Source organism: Hypanus sabinus, chromosome 19, assembly GCF_030144855.1.
Source record: "Hypanus sabinus isolate sHypSab1 chromosome 19, sHypSab1.hap1, whole genome shotgun sequence".
Taxonomy (NCBI): domain Eukaryota; kingdom Metazoa; phylum Chordata; class Chondrichthyes; order Myliobatiformes; family Dasyatidae; genus Hypanus; species Hypanus sabinus.
In genome coordinates, this window is record NC_082724.1 from 73,426,056 (window position 1) to 73,449,331 (window position 23,276).

At 42.0% G+C, this 23,276-nt stretch overlaps 1 protein-coding gene across 3 annotated transcripts in view; it reads right to left on the reverse strand.

Moving 5' to 3' along the window:
* The window catches only part of LOC132378059 (uncharacterized), a 130,492-nt gene that overhangs the window by 24,584 nt on the left and 82,632 nt on the right, over positions 1-23,276 (reverse strand). For 2 of the 3 annotated variants that reach the window (XM_059944728.1, XM_059944727.1), the window contains 3 exons: positions 13,871-13,948; positions 7,885-8,015; positions 3,178-3,305 (listed from right to left, as the gene is read on the reverse strand). In XM_059944728.1, the coding sequence (XP_059800711.1) occupies positions 3,178-3,305; positions 7,885-8,015; positions 13,871-13,948 (337 nt within the window). The remainder of the gene's footprint in view (positions 1-3,177; positions 3,306-7,884; positions 8,016-13,870; positions 13,949-23,276) is intronic. The other variant, XM_059944729.1, reaches the window with a different exon arrangement.

A 23,276-nucleotide genomic window follows, 5' to 3' on the forward strand; every position in this document is an offset into this window, starting at 1 on the left:
CTGTCTCAAAATATGGGCATTGTAACCTGCTGAAGAATTTGCTGGGGAAAGAAAATAAGTTTCCTTTCATTTCAATAATGGCGGGGGTGTTTTACACCAATAAAAAATTTCAGTGTTGTTCACACAAATACTGTCTTTTGTCAATGAGTCATGAGTCAGTTACCCCAACATGTTTCATATTTCAAGCTTTTGAAAAGGCAATGACTATTCAGAACATCTTTCAGTTCTTCCTCTGTCAGAAATGCTATATGAATAAAATTTGCTGTGGATAGTTTCACAAGTTTATTCATGATAATCTCGTGATCAGTGTAATTTGCCACTTCTTTGTTTAATGCAAAATGCTAATATTCCAGATTTGTGCCATTTCCTGTCACTTTCCAAACTTACAATATTGGCATTTAGATACTATAGTGATGCTTAAGATACAGTAATGCATTCACGAGACCTTTGGATATGCAGCAAATGAAAGAATATGGACCATGTGCAGGCAGGAGACATTTAGCATATTTCAGTATTCTATTCGGTGAACACTTTATGGGCTGACTGGCCTGTTCCTTTGCTGTGCTCGGTGTTGTGTGTTCTCACTTATACGGAATGAAACTTGTGTTACAAGACAACTGACAAGTAATCCCTAAACCAGGACACCACTGAATCCATACTTTCACCTGACTTTTAAGTGCCACCAGCATGAAAGTGCTCTTTTGTCCAGAAACCATTCACAGTTAAGTAAGGTGGTCGTCTGGAAGTCCAATGGGAGTTGTTGGAAAAGGAAACTGGAGCCTAACTTTGAGGTTCAAGATGAGGGAACCTTTGGAGGAGAGCTACAGCCCAGCTTCCATGTGCATCTCAATCAGGTGCTGGAAGTTCACTGAGGTAACAACTGGGCAGCATGCTCACCCTGCGCAGTGATGTGTCCGAGATTCTGCAACTACAGCAGGAGTTCAGCTGTAGTGGCACATTCATGGTTAACTTAAAATCTACCGAATTATAAAGCTACCAGCTTTCTTGCTTTAATGAATCATATCTGCCCTGGTCAAAGTCAAAGCCCATAAGACATAGAAGCAGAATTAGGCCATTTGGCCCATCGAGTCTGCTCCATCATTTATCATGGCTGATCCTTTTTCCCCTCTTCAACCCCACTCCCTGGCCTTCGCCCCCTAACCGTTGATGGCATGTCCAATTAAGAACCTGGCAATCTCTGCCTTAAATATACCTAACGATCTCCACAGCTGCCTGTGGTAATAAATTCCACAAATTCACCACCCTCTGGCTAAAGAAATTTCTCCCCATCTCTGTTTTAAATGGACGCACCTCTGTCCTGAGGCTGTGCCCTCTTGTCCTAGACTCCCCCACCATGGGAACATCCTTCCCAAATCTACTACGTCTAGGCCTTTCAGTATTCGAAAGGTTTCAATGAGATTCCCCTTTCATCCTTCTAAATTCCAGTGAGTACAGACCAGAGCCATCAAATAGTCCTCATATGTTAACCCTTTCATTCCCAGAATCATCCTTGTGAACATCCTCTGAACTCTCTACAATGCCAGCACATCTTAGGTGAGGAGCCCAAAACTATTCACCAGTGTTTTATAAAGCCTTAGCAACACATCTCTGCTCTTGTATTCTAGATTTCTTGAAATGAATGCTAGCATCGCATTGGCCTTCCACATCACTGACTCAACGTACAAGTTTATCTTTAGGGTGTTCTGCACAAGTCCCTTTGCATCTAGATTTTTGGATTTTCTCCCCATTTAGAAAATAGCCTGCACATTTATTTCTATTACCAAAGTGCATTTTCCAATACTGTATTTCATTTGCCATTTTCTTACCCATTCTCTAATCTGTCTAAGTCATTCTGTGCCCTCCCTGTTTCCTAAACACTTCCTGCCCCTCCACCAATCTTCACAGCATCTGCAAACTTGGCAACAAAGCTACCAATTCCATCATCTAAATCATTGACATACAGCATAAAAAGAAGTGATCTCAACACCGACCCCTGCGGAACACCACTCGTCACTGGCAGCCAATGAGAAGGGGATCCTTTTATTCCCACTCGCTGCCTCCTACCATTCAGTCAATGGTCTAAACGCCATTAACTTCCCTACAGTACCAGGAGCTCTTAAATTGGTAAGCAGCCTCATGTGTGGCACCTTCTGAAGGTCCAAATATACAACATCCACTGCATCCCCTTTATCCATCCTACTTGTAATCTCCTCAAAGAATTCCAACAGGTTCGACAATCAAGATTTTCCCTTAAGAAAACCATGCTGATGTTGTCCTATCTTGTCCTGTGTCACCAAAAATTCCATAACCTCATTCTTAACAACTGACTCCAACATCTTCCCAACCATTGGGGTCAGACAAACTTGTCTACAATTTCTTTTCATAATTTTTAAATTTTTATAATTTCTCTTCTTCCTTTCTTAAAGAATGGAGTGACATTTGCAATTTTCCAAAGATAAAGTAAATTTATTATCAAAGTTCGCACAGTACATGTCACCATATACTACTCTGAGATTCACTTTCTTGCAGGCATTCATGGGAAAAAAGAAGTACAATAGAATTTATGAAAAACCATTCAAATAATAAACCCAAGTATCCCCTCTTATCCCAGCAACCTAAAAGAATTTTATCAAAGTTCAACATGTTTATTTGATATGACATACAGTCCTGAAGAGTCTTGGCCCAAAATGTCAATAGTTTGTTCATTTCCATGCATGCTGCCTGACCTGCTGAGTTCCTCCAGCATTTTGTGTGTGTTTATTTGAAATTTGTTTGCGTGCTCTTTTATGTATTCAGAACAAATACATTAGTACCACCTTTACAAAAACAAGAGAAATGAATGTCAAGTGAACATGTCAAACATGCATTCACTAACATTACAAATGGCAAATTTTAAGCTCTTATTCCTCTCTAGGTACAGTACAACCTTGTTTGTTTTTGTGGTTATTTCTGTTTGTGGTTCTTTGTTCCTTTCAATGGAAACAAATTGTTCCCACTAACCTGACTGAGGCAATAAGATGCCCCCAAGCAGCAAACATCTTTGAATTTAGGAATGTTGGAGTTTCTGATTGCTTTCAACTAATCCTGTACTATATCATTAATTTTCTTTTGTGGAAAGCCTCGATTGTTAAATTATGTACTGATATTTAATTATCTGTGTGTTTTATTTTTGCCTACCTGTTATACTCCTTCTGTCGCATTACCAGAGCTCTTTGTTGATTATGGTGGTGAGCTGCAAAGGTTTCTAGACTGACCGTGCGTCTCTTCATCCCGGGTGGGTGTAGAGGATTAATACGCGGACCATGCTATTAATGACAAAAGACCATATAATCAGTCCTTCAAGCAGAGACCTTTATTCCAACAAAATGTTTTATTGTGCCAACTATACCATTCTCTTACCAAGAGTAGCAGAGAGCTTTTCTCAAAACAAAGGTATCTATAAAGGACAACACACACGGAATACTGGCGGAACTCAGCAGGTCAGGCAGCATCTGTGGAGAATAACATTTTGGACCAAGACATCGACTGCTTATTCCCCTCCACAGATGCTGCCTGACCTGCTGAGTTCTTCCATTTTTTGTGTTGGTCTGGATTTCCAGCATCTGCAGAATCTCAAAGGTACCTACGAAGGACATATGTTTCGGGAAAGATGCAGTTGCTAAGAATCTGGAATGTCCTGTCTGAGTGGATGGTAAAGATGAATGATCTCACATTTAAGAACCAGTTAAGCAAACACTTTAATCACTAATGCATAGAAAGCTACAAATTTGGAAATGGGATTAGCATTCAGCCAAAGGAATTTTGTATGTGCTACAATGATTCTGTGTTTCATATAAAACATTGCCTAGGTTGCCATTAATGCTGTCAACATAAGTTTTTTTTCAACATTAAAAACAGAAATTTAAAGAGTAAAAGAAACAAAATGGAATTTCCAAATGACAGCCGAGAGTGGAAGATAATATGTAAAATCTAAGTGTACAAGGTCAATGCCAGCTGGTTTCACCAGAGTGATTACCATGTCTGGGTTATAAAGGCACTCCTATGCCTAGCATCACTATATCGACACACAATCAATCTACGGATTTAAGCTGTCTTATGTACCTTGAGTACATTGCAAGCAGAGTTTGATTAGACAAGGCATCAAGGGTTATGGGGAGAAGGTAGGAGAATGGGATTGAAAGGGATAATAAATCAGCCATCTGAAATGATGGAGCAGATTCAAAGCCCAAATGGCTTAAATCTGCTCCTATACTTTATGGTATTTATATTTATTCTGTACTTTATCTTTTTGTGCTGCAACAGATTCAGAGTAACAAATTTTTCACTGTCCTTTACACTTGTGTACTGGAAATAACATTAAACAATCTTGAATATATCTTGAATACAAAATCATTATCAAAGCCTCTCCAGCCCTTGCATTGTCACTACCTGTGACCTAAAGTGAATATCTGGCAAACTGTTTTGCACTCAACTCGCATACAAGAGCTTTCAAACCTGTAAGAACCTAAAGAAAGATTTCCAGACTTTAAGAGATATGGCTTTGATTCAAATAGAAAATTTCCAAATAAGGAACAATTAAATAAAAGAATAGTAAAACCTTCAACCAGTTTGTTTTTAAGTATCTCCAAAAAGTATTATCATCATATCTATCACTATAACATCACTACACAATTTAATGCAATATTACCAACAACTTTAGCATTATAATTTCATAACTTGGCCTACTGAATTATTGAAAACTATCATGCAATTATATTTAAAAATCATTAATTACTGTAGATTTTATTGTATTATGACATAACAATTAAGTATTTTAAATGAGAACGTTTTTAAAATTGTGGGTGTGAGGGACAGAGGGAGGGAGGGAGAGGGAGAGAGAGAGAAAGAAAAAGAGAAAGGCTGGAGAATAGAGAGGGAAGAATGAGAGAGAATGGTGTGGAACTGCTATCTGACTGTGGTTGCAGTGTACGCACCATATCCAATTAAGCCCCAGTTTTCAATACAAGGAGCTGGAACCAGACTCTATGCTGCAAGAATTAGGGTCTCTACATGTTTTCTCTCTTTCCCAGTCACAGAAACAAAGAATATCTGTACAGAGGAAGGTCCAACAACTCCATACTAGTTCCATTTAAGAATGGTCCAGCGTCACTTTCCATAGACCCCTTTTGAAAGCTCTGAAAGAAACTTTACCCTTTAGAACTCTAAACCTGAACTAATCCCCCTACAATTCTTGGTGTAAAAGTAGTTTATTCCCATAGAATTTTTGGTACTTTCTACAAAGCTAACTGTTGCACAGCCCCTAGTTCCTGACTCTAGTGAGTCACTTTAACTATCTCCACTCTTTGCCTTCTGTGGGCAAGCCAGTCCTGGATCCACAAAGCAATGTCTCCTTGGATTCCATGCCTCCTTACTTTCTCAGTAAGCTTTGCATGGGTTACCTTATCAAATGCCTTGCTGAAATCCATATACACGACATCTATGGCTCTACCTTCATCAATGTATTCAGTCACATCTCAAAAAATTCAGTCAGGCTCATAAGGCATGACCTGCCTTTGACAAATCCATGCTGACTATTCCTAATCATATTCTACCTCTCCAAATGTTCATAAATCCTGCCTCTCAGGATCTTCTCCATCAACTTACCAATGACTGAAGTAAGACTCACTGATCTATAATTTCCTGGACTATCTCTAATCCCTTTCTTGAATAATGGAACAACATCCGCAACCCTCCAATCCTCCAGAATCTCTCCCACCCTCATTGATGATGCAAAGATCATTGCCAGAGGCGCAGCAATATCCTTCCTTGCTTCCCACAGTAGCCTGGGGTACATCTCATCTGGTCCCGGTGACTTATCCAACTTGATGCTTTCCAAAAGCTCCAGCACATCCTCTTTCTTAATATCTACATTCTCAAGCTTTTCAGTCCGCTGCAAGTCATCCCTACAATCACCAAGATCCTTTTTCGTAGTGAATACTGAAGCAAAGTATTCATTAAGTCTCCATAGACAACCCCTCCATGACTTCCTCCTTTTCTGCAGCCGTGACACTATCCCTGGTCAACACTGCCACGCCCCCACCTCTTTTGCCTCCCTCCCTGTCCTTTCTGAAATGTCTAAAGCCTGGCACTTGAAGTAGCCATTCCTGCCCCTGCACCATCCAAGTCTCTGTAATGGCCACCACATCATAGCTCCAAGTGCTGATCCACGCTCTAAGCTCATCCGCTTTACTCATAATACTTCTCGCATTAAATTAGATACATCTCAAACAATTGGTCTGAGTGTGTCCCTTCTCTATCACCTGCCTATCCTCCCTTTCGTACTGTCTATAAGCTTTCTCTATTTGTGAGCCATTCTCCCTTTCCTCTGTCACTTCAGTTCAGTTCCCACCCCCCAGCAATTCCAGTTTAAACGCTCCCCAATAGCCTTAGCAAACCTTCCCACCAGGATATTAGTCCCCCATGGATTCAAGTGCAACCCGTCCTTTTTGTACAGGTCACACCTGCCCCAGAAGAGGTCCCAATGATCCAGAAATTTGAATCTCTGCCCCCTGCTCCAATCCCTCAGCCAAGAATTTATCCTCCACCTCATTCTATTCCTATACTCACTGTCGTGTGGCACAGGCAGTAATCCCATGATTACTGCCTTTGAGGTCCTGATTCTCAACTTCTTTCCTAACACCCTGGGAGTCTGTTTTCAGGACTTCCTCCCTTTTCTTACCTATGTCCTTGGTACCAATATGAACCATGACCTCTGGCTGTTCTCCTTCCTACTTTAAAACATAATGGACATGACCAGAAACATCCCGGACCCTGGCACTTGGGAGGCAAACTACCATCTGTGTTTCTTTCCTGCATCCACAGAATTGCCAGTCTGATCCCCTAACTATAGAGTCCCCTATCACTGCTGCCATCCTCTTCCTTTCCCTACCCTTCTGAGCCACAGGGCCAGACCCTGTGCCAGAGGTGCAGCCACTGTTGCTTCCCCCAGGTAGGCTGTCCCCCCCAAAGTACTTAAGCATGAGTACTTATTGTTAAGGGGGACAGCCACAGGGGTACTCTCTTGCACCTGCTTCCTGCCCTCCCCTCTCCTGACTGCTACGCACTTATCTGTCTCCCGAGGCCCCGGTGTGACAACCTACATGTAGCTCCTCTCTATCAGCTCCTCACTCTCCCTGACCAGACAAAGGTCATCAAGCTGCATCTTCATTTCCCTGACGTGGTCCCTCAGGAGCTGCAACTTGACACACCTGACGCAGATATGGCCATCCGGGAAGCCAGGAGTCTCTAGGACCTCCCACATCGGACACTTGAGCACGGAAAACCGGCCTCACACACATACTTTCTGTCTTTATTTTAAACAGATAACCTACCTGGCCTCGACCCCCTACTGCCTGAGCCCCATTGCTCCAAAGACTAGCCTACCTACTCTGTCTCCCACTACTCCGTTGCCCACTCCTCCGACACACACTCTGTAAGTCTGTCTTCTTTTTAAACTCTACCCGCTGTTCTCACTGGCCGGTCTCCACACGCTTGTGCAGTTATGCCCCGTTCAAACTGCTGAAGAAATAACCCGAGAAATTTAGAGAAATCCAAGAGAAATGGTTTGCCAGAATTATCCATTAATTAACATAGGAACTAAATCAAATGAAAATTTTAAAGTAGTACAAAGTGCAACAATAAGAACTGGGTAACAGACACAAACTGCTGGAGGAACTGAACAAGTGGAGAGGAATAAACAGCTGATGTTTGAGGCCGAGACCTTTCATCACTGCTGGGCTATAACAACTAGGCAATTACCATAGTCAATGCTCAGCTGTAAAATGAACAAATCCACAAAGTTGTAATTGCCTTCTTAACATTTTAGGCAGTTCATAAGATGCTTACCTGATTGACAGAGAGTGGGATGGACGCCTGGCTCACTTTTGGAAGGAATAAAGGTGTCACAGTGAAGCTTCTCTGTGCAGCATTGATTTTTCCACTGGCACCCAGGGGCGTGCATGGCAACGACATCCGCTCTATGGGAGAAAGGCCAGTGTCAAATCAATAACCAGAAATAGGGCACTGACTCAAAATTGAGGGGCAACCTTTTAGAACAAAGGCAAGGAGGGATTTTTTAAGCCAGAATCGGTGGAATGCTCTGCCTCAGACTGTGCTGGAGGTCAAGTCTGTGGGTGTATTTAAAGTGGAAGTTGATGGTTTCCTGATTAGTCAGGACGTCAAAGGATATGACAAGAAGGCAGGTGTATGGGGTTGAGTGGGATCCGGGATCAGCCATGATGGAACGTTGGAGCAGATTCGATGGGCTGAATGGCCTAATTCTGCTCCTATGTGTTACGGTCTTATAATTGGTAGTAGACACACCAGCAGCCCACTGAGACATCATTGTGATTGGTTGTTTCCCATCCCAGCCCGTAGATGGACTCTTTTAACATAACATATAACAATCACAGCACGGAAACAGGCCATCTTGGCCCTCCTAGTCCATGCCGAACTCTTATTCTCACCTAGTCCCACCTACCCACACTCAGCCCATAACCCTCCACTCCTTTCCTGTCCATATACCTATCCAATTTTACCTTAAATGACACAACTGAACTGGCCTCTACTACTTCTACAGGAAGCTCATTCCACACAGCTATCACTCTCTGAATAAAGAAATACCCCCTCGTATTTCCCTTAAACTTCTGCCCCCTAACTCTCAAATCATGTCCTCTCATTTGAATCTCCCCTACTCTCAATGGAAACAGCCTATTCACGTCAACTCTATCTATCCCTCTCAAAATTTTAAATACCTTGATCAAATCCCCCCTCAACCTTCTACGCTCCAATGAATAGAGACCTAACTTGTTCAGCCTTTCTCTGTAACTTAAGTGCTGAAACCCAGGTAACATCCTAGTAAATCGTCTCTGCACTCTCTCTAATTTATTGATATCTTTCCTATAATTCGGTGACCAGAACTGCACACAATATTCTAAATTTGGCCTTACCAATGCCTTGTACAATTTTAACATTACATTCCAACTTCTGTACTCAATGCTTTGATTTATAAAGGCCAGCGTTCCAAAAGCCTTCTTCACCACCCTATCTACATGAGACTCCACCTTCAGGGAACTATGCACTGTTATTCCTAGATCTCTCTGTTCCTCTGCATTCCTCAATGCCCTATCATTTACCCTGTATGTTCTATTTGGATTATTCCTGCCAAAATGTAGAACCCCACACTTCTCAGCATTAAACTCCATCTGCCAACGTTCAGCCCATTCTTCTAACCGGCATAAATCTCCCTGCAAGCTTTGAAAATCCACCTCATTATCCACAACACCTCCTACCTTAGTATCATCGGCATACTTACTAATCCAATTTACCAATTTTACTATAGCTTAACTCCTGTGGAGCTAATGAACAGAAATACGCCTTGTAATCTGCTTAAAGAATATAATTCCATATGCATTGCTCATTGCATGGATCTGGAAAATAATGCAGGAAGTTGGAAATTCAGTCAGCTCCATCATAGGGACCAACTTCCCCAGCATTCAGGATACCTTCAAAAGGAGATGCTTCAAAATGCTGGCATACAACATTAAGGATACCCATCACCCAGGTCATACCCTCTTCTCATTGCTACCATCAGGGAGAAGGTTCAGGAGCCTGAAGACAGACACTCAACATTTCAGGAATGGCTTCTTCCTGCTGAAGGATCTCAGCTGAAATGTCGACTGCACTCTTTATCATAGATTCTGCCTGGCCTGCTGAGTTCCTCCAGCATTTTGAGTGTGTTGCTTGGATTTCCAATATCTGCAGATTTTCTCTTGTTTGTGATTTAGATTCCCCTCTAAGCTTTTTCCATTTGGCCTAGTTCCCATTTAACCTTTCCAATCCACGCACCTCTCCAAGCGTCTTTAAAAAGCCTTAACCACTTCTTCTGGCAGTTCATTCCACATACAGACCACCCTACGGGAATCATTAAGAAACTGAGGTGCTTTGGAATTTCTCATGGAGAGTGGTATGTGTTTGAAATTTTCTCCCGGGGGTTTCGGAGGCTAGGTCACCGTGGATATTTAAAGAGGATGTGTAGAATTCATTTTCAAAGATCAGGGAATTGAGAGCAATGGGGAATGAGCACAGAAAAGATGCTAAGACCTGTGGAAGACCAGCCATGATCATACAGAATATCGAGGCAAGCTTGAGGGGTCACGTGACCCATCCCTGCTCGTATTGTCTTGTTTCCTATTTCTATACAGTTATTAAACTTGCTAATGAAATAGTCAAAATACCACATCAGTTCATCAGGTTTTCCTGCCTTGGTTAATCTGTTAATATACAGTCAAAGGCACTTTACCAGGTACAGGGGCCTTCTGTGTCTGTAGACAGTTCAGTGTGCTGAGCATTCTGAGCTGCTCTTCTGCACTCCACGGCTGTAATGCGTTGTTGAGTTACCATCACCTTCCATTTTGGCCATTCTCCTCAGACCTCTCTTACTAATGAAGTGTTTTCACCTACAAAACTGCAACTCACTGGATGTTTTTGTTGTTTTTTTGCACCATTTTCTGTAAACTCTAGTCTAGAGGTTGTCGAGTGTGAAAATCCCAGGAGATCAGCAGTGTCTGAGACACTCAGAACTGGCACCAACACGGTCAAAGTTTCTTCCCCATTCCGATGTTTAGTCTGAACAACAACTGAACCTCTTGACCACGTCTGCATGCTTTTATGCAATGATTTGTAGCCATATGATTGGCTGATTTTATATATATATACACATTAATGAGCAACTGTACAGATGTCCTTAATAAAGTGGCTACTGAATGTATAATGTTTATTGTCTTATCTGTTACATATGAGGAATATTATTGGAAAACCCACAACCATCCGGGTGTACAGTACTGGCATGTCTTTATTCCACCACTCTTTCTCCCACACAACAGCCATTGTAGACACCCTCGGCTGGTTAATTTAATAAGGGATTCCTAACAACAGAACTGTTACTGGTAACTAGAGAGAAGGTTTACTTAAGCCTGCAAGAGGCGTATTCCAACAGTAGCAGCATTAATAAATGGACTGCCTCAGATATATTGGAGGACGAATAGTTCTGGCATTGAGGGACTGTCAATGTTTCACTATGTTGTACAGCACCAACAGCAACTCTGTGTACACTTGGAAACTGTGTTATTGGTACTGTTCAGAATTAGCGACAAAAATTTAAGGGTTCTTTGGTGCAGAACACCCTTCTTTTGTTTAGCCATTTAACAAGGGGATGGATATAGGTAAAATTTCAAAACAAAACTGAATCTTTTAAAGATAAAAAAACAAATAACCTTTAAACATGTTTGTGTTTTGTGAACATTTTGAGTTGCAAAAACAACAACACTGTCACAATGGAAGGTAACAAGTGGGAACATAATATTCCGCAGTAGGATATGAGAGAGGGAGAGTGAGAGAGGAAGAGAGCAAGAGAGAGAGAGAGAGAGAGAGAGAGAGAGAGAGAGAGAGAGAGAGTGAGGAGACTGAGACAGGGAAGTGGAAACAATTTTGTTTCCAGTGAGTTTAATAATCAGGTGGTTTTGATGTTGATTGCATCTCTTCTATACTGGTGAAACCATAAAACAAAAAAAGCCCAGAATTAGGCCATTTAGCCCATCGAGTCTGTGCTACCATTCAATCATGGCTGATATTTTTATTGTCAGTCTCCCTCTTTTTAGCTGCAATACTTAACCCCTTTACCAACCAAAAACATATCAATCCCTTCCTAAATGCACTCAATCACTTGTCCTCCTCAGCCCTCAGTGGCAAAGAATTTGATAAATTCACCACCCTCAGGCTGAAGAAATTTCCTTTTCATTTGCTTTCAAGGGACATCCCTTCAATTCTGAGGCTGTGACCTTGGAACCTAGACTCTCCTACAGGGTTATCAGTATGTGATATGTTTCAATGAGATTCCACCCAGCACGACCATCTTTCTGACCAGACCCAGAGACAGGAGGAACTAAAGGGGGATGAGATGTTCCAAGGTCAGAGGCACCAGCACTGTGAAGGAGAGAGAGGGATAATTATTCTGATACTTCAAAGTCAAGTTAAAATAAAATTATAATGAGGTACATATATGTCACTATATACAACCCCGAGATTCATTTTCTTGCGGGCATTCACAGTAAATACAAGAAACACAATATATCAATGAAAGACGACACCCAACAGAACAAACATCCAATTCCCAAAAGACAACAAACTATGAAAATACAAAAATAAATAAAATGTATGGTTGAATGAAACTTAAACTTGAACTTTATGATTGTGGTGCCAGCAACCCGGGTTCAGTTCCTGCCGGAGTTCGTAAGTTCGTCCGACCATCACGTGGGTTTCCAAAGACGTTCCGGTTGCTAGGTTATTTGGTCACTGTGCATTATCCCGTGGTTAGGCTGGGATTAAATCGGGGAATTGCTGGGAGGTGCGGCTCAGAGGGTAGGAAAAGCAGGGCCTGGATGGTGGGGGTCCCTGATGATAGATGCTGCTTTCCCGTGATAGCGCTCCGTGTAGATGTGCTTAAAGGGTTCAGCACACTAGAGGGGTGCTCTTTCATGAGATGCTCCACTAAGGATTGTCCACTCCCTCTAATGTACTTAACATATTCTATTCAACAGTTTGGAAAAAAATATTACGAATGTTTTGAGGAGATGAGCTGAAGATGAAACAAGGGAATACGGAGAGTGGTGAGATTCAGGGTTGGGAGAGGGAGAGTGGTAGAGAGATTTAGACTCTTCTGTCATCGTGCCGAGTACAGATACAAAGCCAATGAAATGCAGTTAGCATCTAACCAGAAATGCAAAGAATAGAGTTATTTACAAAATAACCTCGAATCATAAGTAAGCGCTACAGCACACAAATATAAAAGCACTGGGACAGTACAATATGGGTGCAATACTACTCAGCGCTGTGATGTGAGGTTCTGCAGGGTCACAGCCTCAGGGAGGAAGCTCTTCCTGTGCCTGCTGGTGCGGGAGTGGAGGCTCCTGTAACACCTACCGGATGGGAGGAGAGTAAAAAGTCCATGGTTAGGGTGAGATGCATCCTTGATAACGCTTTTCGTCCTGCCCAGGCAGCGTTTATGGTAGATGTTCTCAATTGCGGGCAATAGGGCGCCGATAACCCACCGGCTGGGCAGTTTTCACCACACGATGAGGGAGAGCAGAGATGTGTGGGAGGGAGATGGATAGGGAATTAGAAAGGGCAAGGGAAAGCTGGCAAGGAACAGGGCAGGGCAGAGGATAGACAGGATTGTCATAAAATTTGATGGTGTTGAGACGTGAGAGCTGATGGTGTGAAAAGTAAAGAAACAGCGCAAAGTGTAAATAGTTTCAGCAGATCCAATCTCATCCGCCGGCGCTGGGAAAATAATATAAACAGTGGTTGCAGAATGACTGACGAGAACTGATCTGTTGTCCCCCGAGCTGTGGGTGGATGAGTACACAAAATCTCCTTGTTAACGTTATCTGCCAGCAATTGGAAAGCCAAACGCGCTCAAAGCAATATTCAAAACTTGTACTAACAAAAAAGGCGCGATTACTAAAAGTCCCTCCCACCCCAGATTTGGTTCTTTTTGTATCTCTTATTTCTTTCTCGAATTTCCCAAACCCACAAGCAACACAAGTCCCAATGCTTGATATAAATATAACTGAACCGATCCTGCCTTCGTCGGGTAGGGGGAGAATGGTTGAACCTCAGATGTAGCGAGGGATTCGAAATCCAAGGAGTAAATTCCACTTGTTGCTATTCCGTTCTCCAAAGACGATGAAGATATAAAATAATAAAAGTGTTACACGCTCCTGATATTGACTTATGCGCACTTTTGCAGAGTTTGGGAAAGTTTGCTACTTACTGGAGCCTAGATCCGGCATGGCGAGCAGCCTGTGTTGTGGCACGTGACTGGCCGCTGCTCTGGAGACTGAAATTGACACTGAAATTTCAATAAACAGAGGCAACCCAGTTAGACACATAGCAAAAAAAACAAAAACACACACACACACACAAGCAGAACGAAGTACAGGGGATAAATACCTGGTGCCGCAACAAAACAAGGGGGGGATAGCTGAGAAATTGTAACAGAAAGAAAGGCAGGTGAGGAAGTACTGTTGAAAGCAGTCATGGGGAACTCAACAGCGAGTAGAGGAAAACCACCATAAAAGAGAAAGGAGAACCTGATAAGTAAAATACAGAGAATAGATATAAAACACATACGAGAGAGAAACAAAGATCAAAAAGGTAAAAAAAAAATTCAGAGGGGAAAACAGAGCAGAGTAACGGTGGAAAAGAACAAATCAGCAGTTGCACAGAATGAAGAACCCTGCATAGAGTGTTCCGAAATGCAAATACAAGCGGCAAGGAACTGACTGGAATACTCAGAATAATTAGATCACAACGTGGAAATGAACAGGAGGACTATTGTAATTTTTTTAAAGTTCCAAGTAAATTTACCATTAAAGTATGCAATCACGTGGCAACAACTCAATGCACAAAAGCATGCAGACCTGGTCAAGAGGTTCCGTTGTTGTTCAGGTCAAACATCAGAATGGGGAACAATTGTGATCTAAGTGACTTTGAACTTGATTATTGATGCTGGACGGAGTCATTTGAGTATCTCAGAAACTGCTGATCTCCTGGGATTTTCACACACAACAGTTTCCAGAGTTCACAGAGAATGGTAGAAATTGTTTTTTAAATTCAATGAGTGGCAATTCTGTGGGCAAAAATGCTTTGTTAATGAGAGACATCAGAGGAGAATGGCCAGACTGGTTCGAGCTGACAGGAAGGCAACAGTAACTCAAATAATCATGTGTTACAACAGTGGTGTGCACAGAGCTACAGCAGCAGAAGACCACAGTGGGTTCCACTCCTCTACCCGATAAGGTGGCCACTGGGCATCTCTGTCACCAGGTAACCACCATGACATTCATCTTCTTGCAGGTGCTCACAGCAGGACAAAGAAATGCAATAGAATCAATGAAAAACTACACACAACAAAGATGATCAAGCAACCAATATGCAAAAGACAAATACAAAACCACTGATGATAGTAATAATAATGAGTAAATACTTATTACTGAGAACATGATTTGAAGAGTCCTTGGAAGTGAGTGCATAGGCTGTGCTCAGTGATCAGGTCAGCACTGTGGTGAATAAAGTTATCCACACTGGTTCTGGGGGCTGATGTTTGAAGCACAATAACGACCCCTGTACCTGACGGTATGGGACCTAGGGCTCCTGCACCTCCTGTCTATTGGCAGCACAAGAGGCGAGCATGGACTGGATGGTGGGGGCCGCTGATGGATGCTGCTTTCCTGCATCAGCGCTCTGTGTAAATGTGCTCAGAGGTAGGGCTGTGTTGGAGAGGAAATGCTCTGTTACTTAGAACTCCCTACCTTACAGACTGAGAGAGCATCTTTTAAAGACTACAACAGATCAGGAATGCTGATGGCCACTGCTTATTTTGTGTCAGCATTAAATGTTCAACCTCTCAAATACATCTACTCTATTTCTTTCAGCCACCTCCCATGGTAATCAATTCCACATTCTCATCACTCTGTGAGCAAAACAAAAGTTCCCTTGTTTTCCCTATAGGGCTTCATAATCTGGCTTCTGCTGCTGTGGCCCATCCACCTCAAGGTTTGACATGTGGCTTTTCTGCACAACATTGCTGTAACGTGAGGTTATTTGTTTACTTCCTGTCAGCTTGAACCAGTTTCCCCTGACCTCTCCTCATTAACAAGGCATTTTCACCCACTGCCAATCACTGAACATATTTTTGTTTTTCACACTATTCAGGAGATCAGCAGTTTCTGAGATACTCAAACTATCCAATCTGGCACCAACAATTATCCCATGGTCAAAGTTACATAGCTCACGTTCTTCCCTATTCTGATGTTTGGTCTTAACAACAACTGAACCACTTGACCATGTAAGTAGTAAGAATGTGATCTAAAATTACAACAGGAGATAGGAAATACATGCCAAAAAAGACATGTCACAATAGTCATTGGAGATTTAAATATGCAGGTAGATTGGGAAAATCAGTTTGGTTCCAGATGGCAAGAGGGGTATTTCTGGAATGCCTATGAGATGGCTTTTTAGAGCAGCTCGTGGTTGAGCCTACAGGGGGATCAACTATTCTGGATTGGGTGTTGTGCAATGAACCTGAATTGATGAGAGAGCTTAAGGCAAATGAACCCTTACAGACGAATGATGATAATATGATTGAGTTCACCCTGAAATTTGTGAAGGAGAAGCTAAAGTCAGTATTACAGTGGAGTAAAGGGTATTACAGAGGCATGACTGAGAGAGGAGTTGGTCAGAATCGATTGGAAAAGGATGGTGGTAGGGATGACTGTGGAGCAGCAATGGCTGGCATTTCTGGAAGTAATTCAGATGGCACAGGATGTCTACATCCCAAAGAGGAAAAGGTATTCTGAAGCCAAGGTGACTAACAAGAGAAGGCCAACAGAAAAGCCAAAAAGAGGGCATATAATTAAAGACTAAAATTTAGTGGAAAGTTAGAGGGTTGGGAAGCTTTTAAAAACCAACAGAAGGCAACTAAAGAAGTCATTAAGGAGGAAGAGATAAAACACAAAAATAAACTAGCCAATAATATTAAATATGATACCAAAAATTTCCTCCAAAATATATAAAGTGTAAAAAGAGAGAAGAGAGTGAATGTTGGATCACTAGAAAACGATGCTGGAGAGGTAGTAATAGGGTACAAGGAAATGGCGGATGATCTGAATAAGTATTTTGCATCAATCTTTACTGAGGAAAACTCAGTATGGTTCCAAAGTGTCAAGGGTTAGAAGTGAGTGAAGTTGCCATTACTGGGGAGAAGGGTCTTGGGAAACTGAAAGGTCAGAAGGTAGATAGGTCTCCAGGACCAGATGGTTTACACCCTAGGGTTCTGAAAGAAGAGGCAATAGAAATGATCTTTCAAGAATCACTAGTTTCTGGAATGGTTCCCGAAGACTGGAAAATTGCCAATGCCCGAGGCAGAAGAGAGGAAATTATAGGCCAGTTAGTCTGACCTCAGTGGTTGGGAAGATGTTGGAAGATGTTGATTGTTAAGCATGAGGTTTCAGGATATTTGGAGCCGCATGATAAAATAGGCCATATTCAGCATGGTTTGCTCAAGGCAAAATCTTGCCTGACAAATCTGTTGGAATTCTTTGAGGAAATAGCAAGCAGGATAGACAAAGGAGAATCAGTTGATGTTGTGTACTTGGATTTTCAGAAGACTTCTGACAAGGTGCCACATATGAAGCTGCTTAATAAGAGCCCATGGTAATTTAGGAAAGATACTAGCATGGATAAAGCAGTGGCTGATTTGCAGGAGGCAAAGAGTGGGAATAAAGGAAGCCTTGTCTAGTTGGCTGCCAGTGACTAGTGGTGTTCCACAGGGGTCTGTGTTGAGACCAATTATTTTTACATTATATGTCATTGACTTGGATGATGGGATTGATGGTTTTGTTGCAAAGATAGGTGAAGGTGCAGGAAGTTTTGAGGAAATAGAGAGGCTATAGAAGGACTTAGAGAGATTAGAAGAATGGGCAAAGAAGCAGAAGATGAAATATAGTGTCAAGAAGTGTATGGTCATGTACTTTTGAAGAAGAAATAAAAGGATAGACTATTTTCTAAATGGAGAGAAAATTCAAAAATATGAAACACAAAGGGACTTGGGAGTTCTTGTGCATGATTCCCTAAAAGTTAATTTGCAGGTTGAGTCAATGGTGAGTAAGGCAAATGAAATGTTAGTATTCATTTCACGAGTACTAGAATACAAAAGCAAGGACATAATGCTGAGACTTTATAAGGCATTGGTGGGCCTTACTTGGAGTATTATGAGCAGTTTTGAACCACTTATCTTAGAAAGTATGTGCTGACATTGGAGAGAATTCACAGGAGCTACACAAAAATGGCTTGTCATATAAAGATTGTTTGCTGGTTCTGTATTCACTAGAATTCAGAAGGATGAGGGGTGACTCATCGAATGGTCTTGGTAGAGTGGATATGGAAAGAATGTTTCCTGTGGTGGGAGCTTCTAGGACCAGCGGACACAACCAGAGAACAGAGGCACATCCTTTTAGAATGGAGATGAGGAGGAAATTCTTTAGCCAGAGAATAGTGAATCTGTGGAATTCATTGACACAGGCAGTTGTAGAGATAAAGTCTTTATGAATATTTAAGGCAGAGGTTGATAGGCTATTGATTAGTCATGGCATGAATGGAATACAGGGAGAAGGCAGGTGTTTGGGGCTGAGGGGAATAATGGATCAGACATGATGAAATGGCTGAGCAGACTTGTTGGGCTGAATGGCTTAATTTGTTTCTATACCTTATGGTCTTATAAAACCACAAGATCATCAGACATAGGAGCGGAATTAGGCCATTTGGCCAATTGAGTCTGCCATTCCATCGTGACTAATCCCGCATTCCACTCAACCCCATACACTTGCCTTCTCGCCATATCCTTTGATGCCCTGACCGATCAAGAAACGATCAACTTCTGTCTTAAATATACCCATGGACTGCACCTCCACTGCAGTCTATGGCAGATAATTCCACAGAACCACTTCTCTCTGACTAAAATAATTCCTCCTTATGTCTGCTCTGAAAAGTCATCCCTCAATTTTGAGGTTGTGCCCTCCAGTTCTGGATACCCCTAACATAGGAAATACTCTTTCCACCTCCACCCTATCCAGTCCTTTCAACATCCAGTAGCTTTCAATGAGATCCCCATGCATTCTTCAAAATTCCAGTGAGTACAAGCCTAAAGTTGCCATACACTCCTCATATGTTAACCTCTTCATTCCTGGAATCATCCTTGTGAATCTCCTCTGGACTCTCTCCAATGACAACACATCCTTTCTGAGGCATGGGCCCAAAACTGTTGATAGTACACCTAGTGCGGTAGACGCCTGTTGGCGCGTGGCCAAGTGGTTAAGGTGTTTGTCTAGTGATCTGAAGGTTGCTAGTTTGAGCCTTGGCTGAGGCTGCGTGTGTGTCCTTGAGCAAGGCACTCAACCACACATTGCACTGCGACAACACCAGTACCAAGCTGTTTGGGTCCTAGTGCCCTTCCCTTGGACAACATCGGTGGCATGGAGAGGGGAGACTTGCAGCTTGAGCAACTGCTGGTCTTCCATTAAAAAAAAACCTTGCCCAGGCTTGCGCTGAGACTAACAGAGGCCTACACTACGGTGCAGTTGAGTAGTATCTGATAATGCTGATCCTTTATCTCCTTACTTTTATATTCTAGTCCCCTGAAATGCCAACATTGCATTTGCCTTCTTTACAAGACTCAACCTGTAAATTAACCTTCTAGGAGCCGTGCAGAAGTCCCTCTGCACCTCTGATGTTTGAATTTTCTCCCCATTTAGATAATAGTCTACCCTATTGTTCCTTTTACCAAAATGCATTATCATACATTTCCCAACACTGTATTCCATCTGCCAATTTTTTACCCATTTGTCCAAGTTCCGCTGAAATCGCATTGCCTCCTCAGCACTACCCACCCCTCCACTTATCTTCGTATCATCCGCAAACTTGTCACAAAGCCATCATTTCCATTATCCAAATCACTGACTAACAATGTGAAATGTAGTGGTCCCAATACCATTAGTGGTGACCCCTGAGGAACAACACTAGCCACCAGCAGCCCACAAGAAAATACCCCTTTTATTCCCACTCGCTGCCTCCTGCCAGTCAGCCAATCTGTTATGCATGCCAGTACCTTGCCTTAACTCCATAGAATTTAAGCAGCCTCATGTGTGGCACCTTATCAAACGCCTTCTGAAAATAAAATAAATGACATCCACCGCCTCTCCTTTGTCCACCCTGCTTGTTAGTTCCTCGAAGAACTCTTAACAGATTTTTCAGACAAGATTTCCCTTTACAGAAACCATGCTGACTTTGATTTCTTTTATCATTAGGCTCCAAGTACCTGAAACCTCATCCTTAATAATGAACTCAACACTTTCCCAACCACTGAGCTTAGGCTAACTGGCCCATAATTTCCTTTCTTTTGCCTTCCTCCCTTCTAAAGAGTGGAGTGATATTTGCAATCGTCCAGCCCTGCGGGACCATTCCAGAATCAAGTGATGCTTGAAAGATCATGACCAATGGATCCGTTATTTCTTCAGCAACCTCTCTCAGGACTCTGGTATGTGGCCCATCAGGCCCACCTAAAGACCTTTGAACTTGCCTAAAACTTTTTCCTTTGTAATGGCAATGGCACTCACTCCTGCTTCCTGACACTCACGGACCTCTGGCACACTGCTAGTGTCTTCCACAGTGAAGACAGATGCAAAGTACCCATTGAGTTCATCTGTCATTTCTTTGTCCCCTATTACTACCTCACCAGCATCATTTTCCAGTGGTCTAATGTCAACTCTCACCTCTCTTTTACTCTTTATATAACTGAAAAAACTTTTGGTATCCTGCTTTATTATTAGCTAGTCTGTCCTCATATTTCATCTTTTCCTTTTTTTTTATAGCTTTTTAGCTGCCTTTTGTTAGATTTTAAGAGCTTCCCAATAATCCAACTTCCCACTCACTTTTGTTGCCTTATATGCCTCTTCCTTGGTTGTTCTGCAGTCTTTAACTTCTTTTGTCAGCCACACTTGCCTACCCCTGGCATTTGAGAACAACTTCTTCGGTGGGATGTATCTATACTGTGCCTAATCCAACACCCAATCTAAGATAGCTTCCCCCACCCCCACCGAGCAGGCTCGAGCACAAGCTGCTCTAAAAAGCCATCTCACAGGCATTCAACAAATTCCCTCTCTTGTAATCTGACACTAAGATAATTTTACCAATCCCCTTGCATATTAAAGTACCCCATTACAATTATGTCATTACTCTTATTATATACTTTTCCAGCTCCCTTTGCAAAGTCAACTCCACATCTTGGCTACTATTTGGAGGCCAACATATATGATTCCCATATTTTTTACCCTTGGCATTTCTTAGCTCCACCCAGAAAGACTCAACATTCTCTGACCCTATGTCCCCTCTTTCTAAAGATGTAATTCAATCTCTTACCAACAGAGCCACACCACCACCTATGCCTTACTGCCTGTCCTTCAAATACAAGTACGTCATCTGATTTTAAGCTCCCAATTATGGCCTTCTTTCCACTGCTACTCAGTGATGCCCATATGCATGCTTATGTCTGCATGCTTTTATACACTGAGTTGCTGCCACATGATTGGCCAATTAGATATTTGTACTAAATCGAGGTTGTACAGGTGTACTTAATAAAGTGGTGACTGAGTGGGGAAATAAAAGAGAAGGATTGAAGACCACAGGCAGAGAAAAGAGAAGATGCATACAGAACATAAAATGCCGTACAAGGATAGAACAAGCAGATTAGCAACACTACCCTTCTTTCCTTCATCTTATTGGCAACATTTCCCCTTCCCTCCATTCCAGGTTATGAAATTCAATACTGCTACGACTTAAAAATGGTTTGGGAATGTATAAATGCAAGTCTCTCTTAGCAGGTCTTATTTTCAAATAATCATCTGCACCAAACAGCCTTTGATTAATAATGGACAGTTTCTGACATGTATTGAAAAGCCAAAAGCCGCAGATGATGTTCTGATGAAGGGTCATTGACCAGAAACATTGATTCTGTTTCTCTTCATAGATGCTGCCAGACCTTCTGATTATTTCCACTAGTATTCTCTATTTTTATTTTTGAAGAGTATGGGTGAGAATTTTCTCTATGCATTATTTTATTCAGTCTGTTCTTTGCTTTGTAGTAAAAGAATGAAGTTGAAAGAGCATAAAGATCAGACTTCAATTCCAATGATTATTTCTTTTGGGGTTTTTTGGCTTAAGTCTTTTCCTGAGGGAATGAGACTTCAGCTGTGTAAATTGCTGGAAATCAGAGGGTACTTGCCATGTTTGTTTACTCAATCCTGGTACTTAGCTGCTCCACTGGCGGTCTCAGGATTACCTCTCCACAGATGTGGCTATCAAATGTTAAACATTTCCTGGCAGGCCTCATATTATTGTAGGCATCAGCTGAAATGCAATCATTCCTGTCAGCAGCAAACATATTGTACCACTGCACAGAAACAGGCCTATTGGCTCATCTATTCTGTGCCACTCTAGTCTTCTGCCTGGTCTAACCTATCTGAACCTGGACCAATCCTCCCTCATTTATGTTCCTATCCAAATTTCTCTTAACTGTTACAGATCACCTCGCTTCTATCTCTTCTACCATCTGATTGAAGAAACTGCCCCTCAATTTTTCCTTATGTATTTCACCTTTAACCATAAACCTCTGACCTCCAGTTCTACTCCTATCCAACCTCAGGAGAAAAAGCCTGTATGCATTCATTCTACTGATACCCTTCATAGTTTTGTATACCTCTATAAGATGTCTCCTCATTCTCCTCTGCTCCAGGGAATAAAGTCCTACCCTATTCAATCTTTCCCGATAACTCAGGTGCTCAATTTCCAGCACCATCCTTGTAAAATTTCTCTGAACTCGTTCAAGCTTATTGATATCTTCCCTATGGGTAGGTGACAGGAACAGCATATAGTGCTCAAAATTTGACCACACCCACATCTTATACAACTTTAACACAAAATCCCAACTCCTGAAGTGCCTTGACTTAGGAAGGTCATTATACTGAAAGCTCTATTTGTGACCCTAAATAGAGGGTTAGAATAGAAGATGCCACTTTCAAGGAATTCCCAGGTTCATCAGTCCCTTTCTGTTTGTCAGCATTGTCTCCTCCTGAAACTCTTGTTTCCTTCAGATTGTTTCCACTGCCTCATCCAGCTGGACTCCATTTCTGAATACCACTCCACAATTTCTCTGATGAAAGATTAGTTTTATTTGTCAACATCTGCATCGAGACATACAGTGAAATGCATTGTTTGTGTCAAGATATGCTGGTGTGAACACAAATATCACCACACTTCTGGTGCCATCATAGCATGCCCACAACACACTGAGTAACTAATTGCCTTTGCACCTCTCTCCTCAGTGAGTCATTGGTTCACGCAGCAGAGAAGATGGCTCTTCAGATCATAAATTTCACATGAACCATCAAGCACCCATGAACTCTAATCCCATTTTTATTCTCACCTCATTCTCATTGACCTCCCCCTGAATTTTACCACTCTGCTACATATGAAGATAATTCACAGTAGCCACTTACCTGGGCAGACTGCACACCTTTAGGGTGTTTGTAGGAAAGCAGAGCACCTGGGAAGACCCACATAGTCAC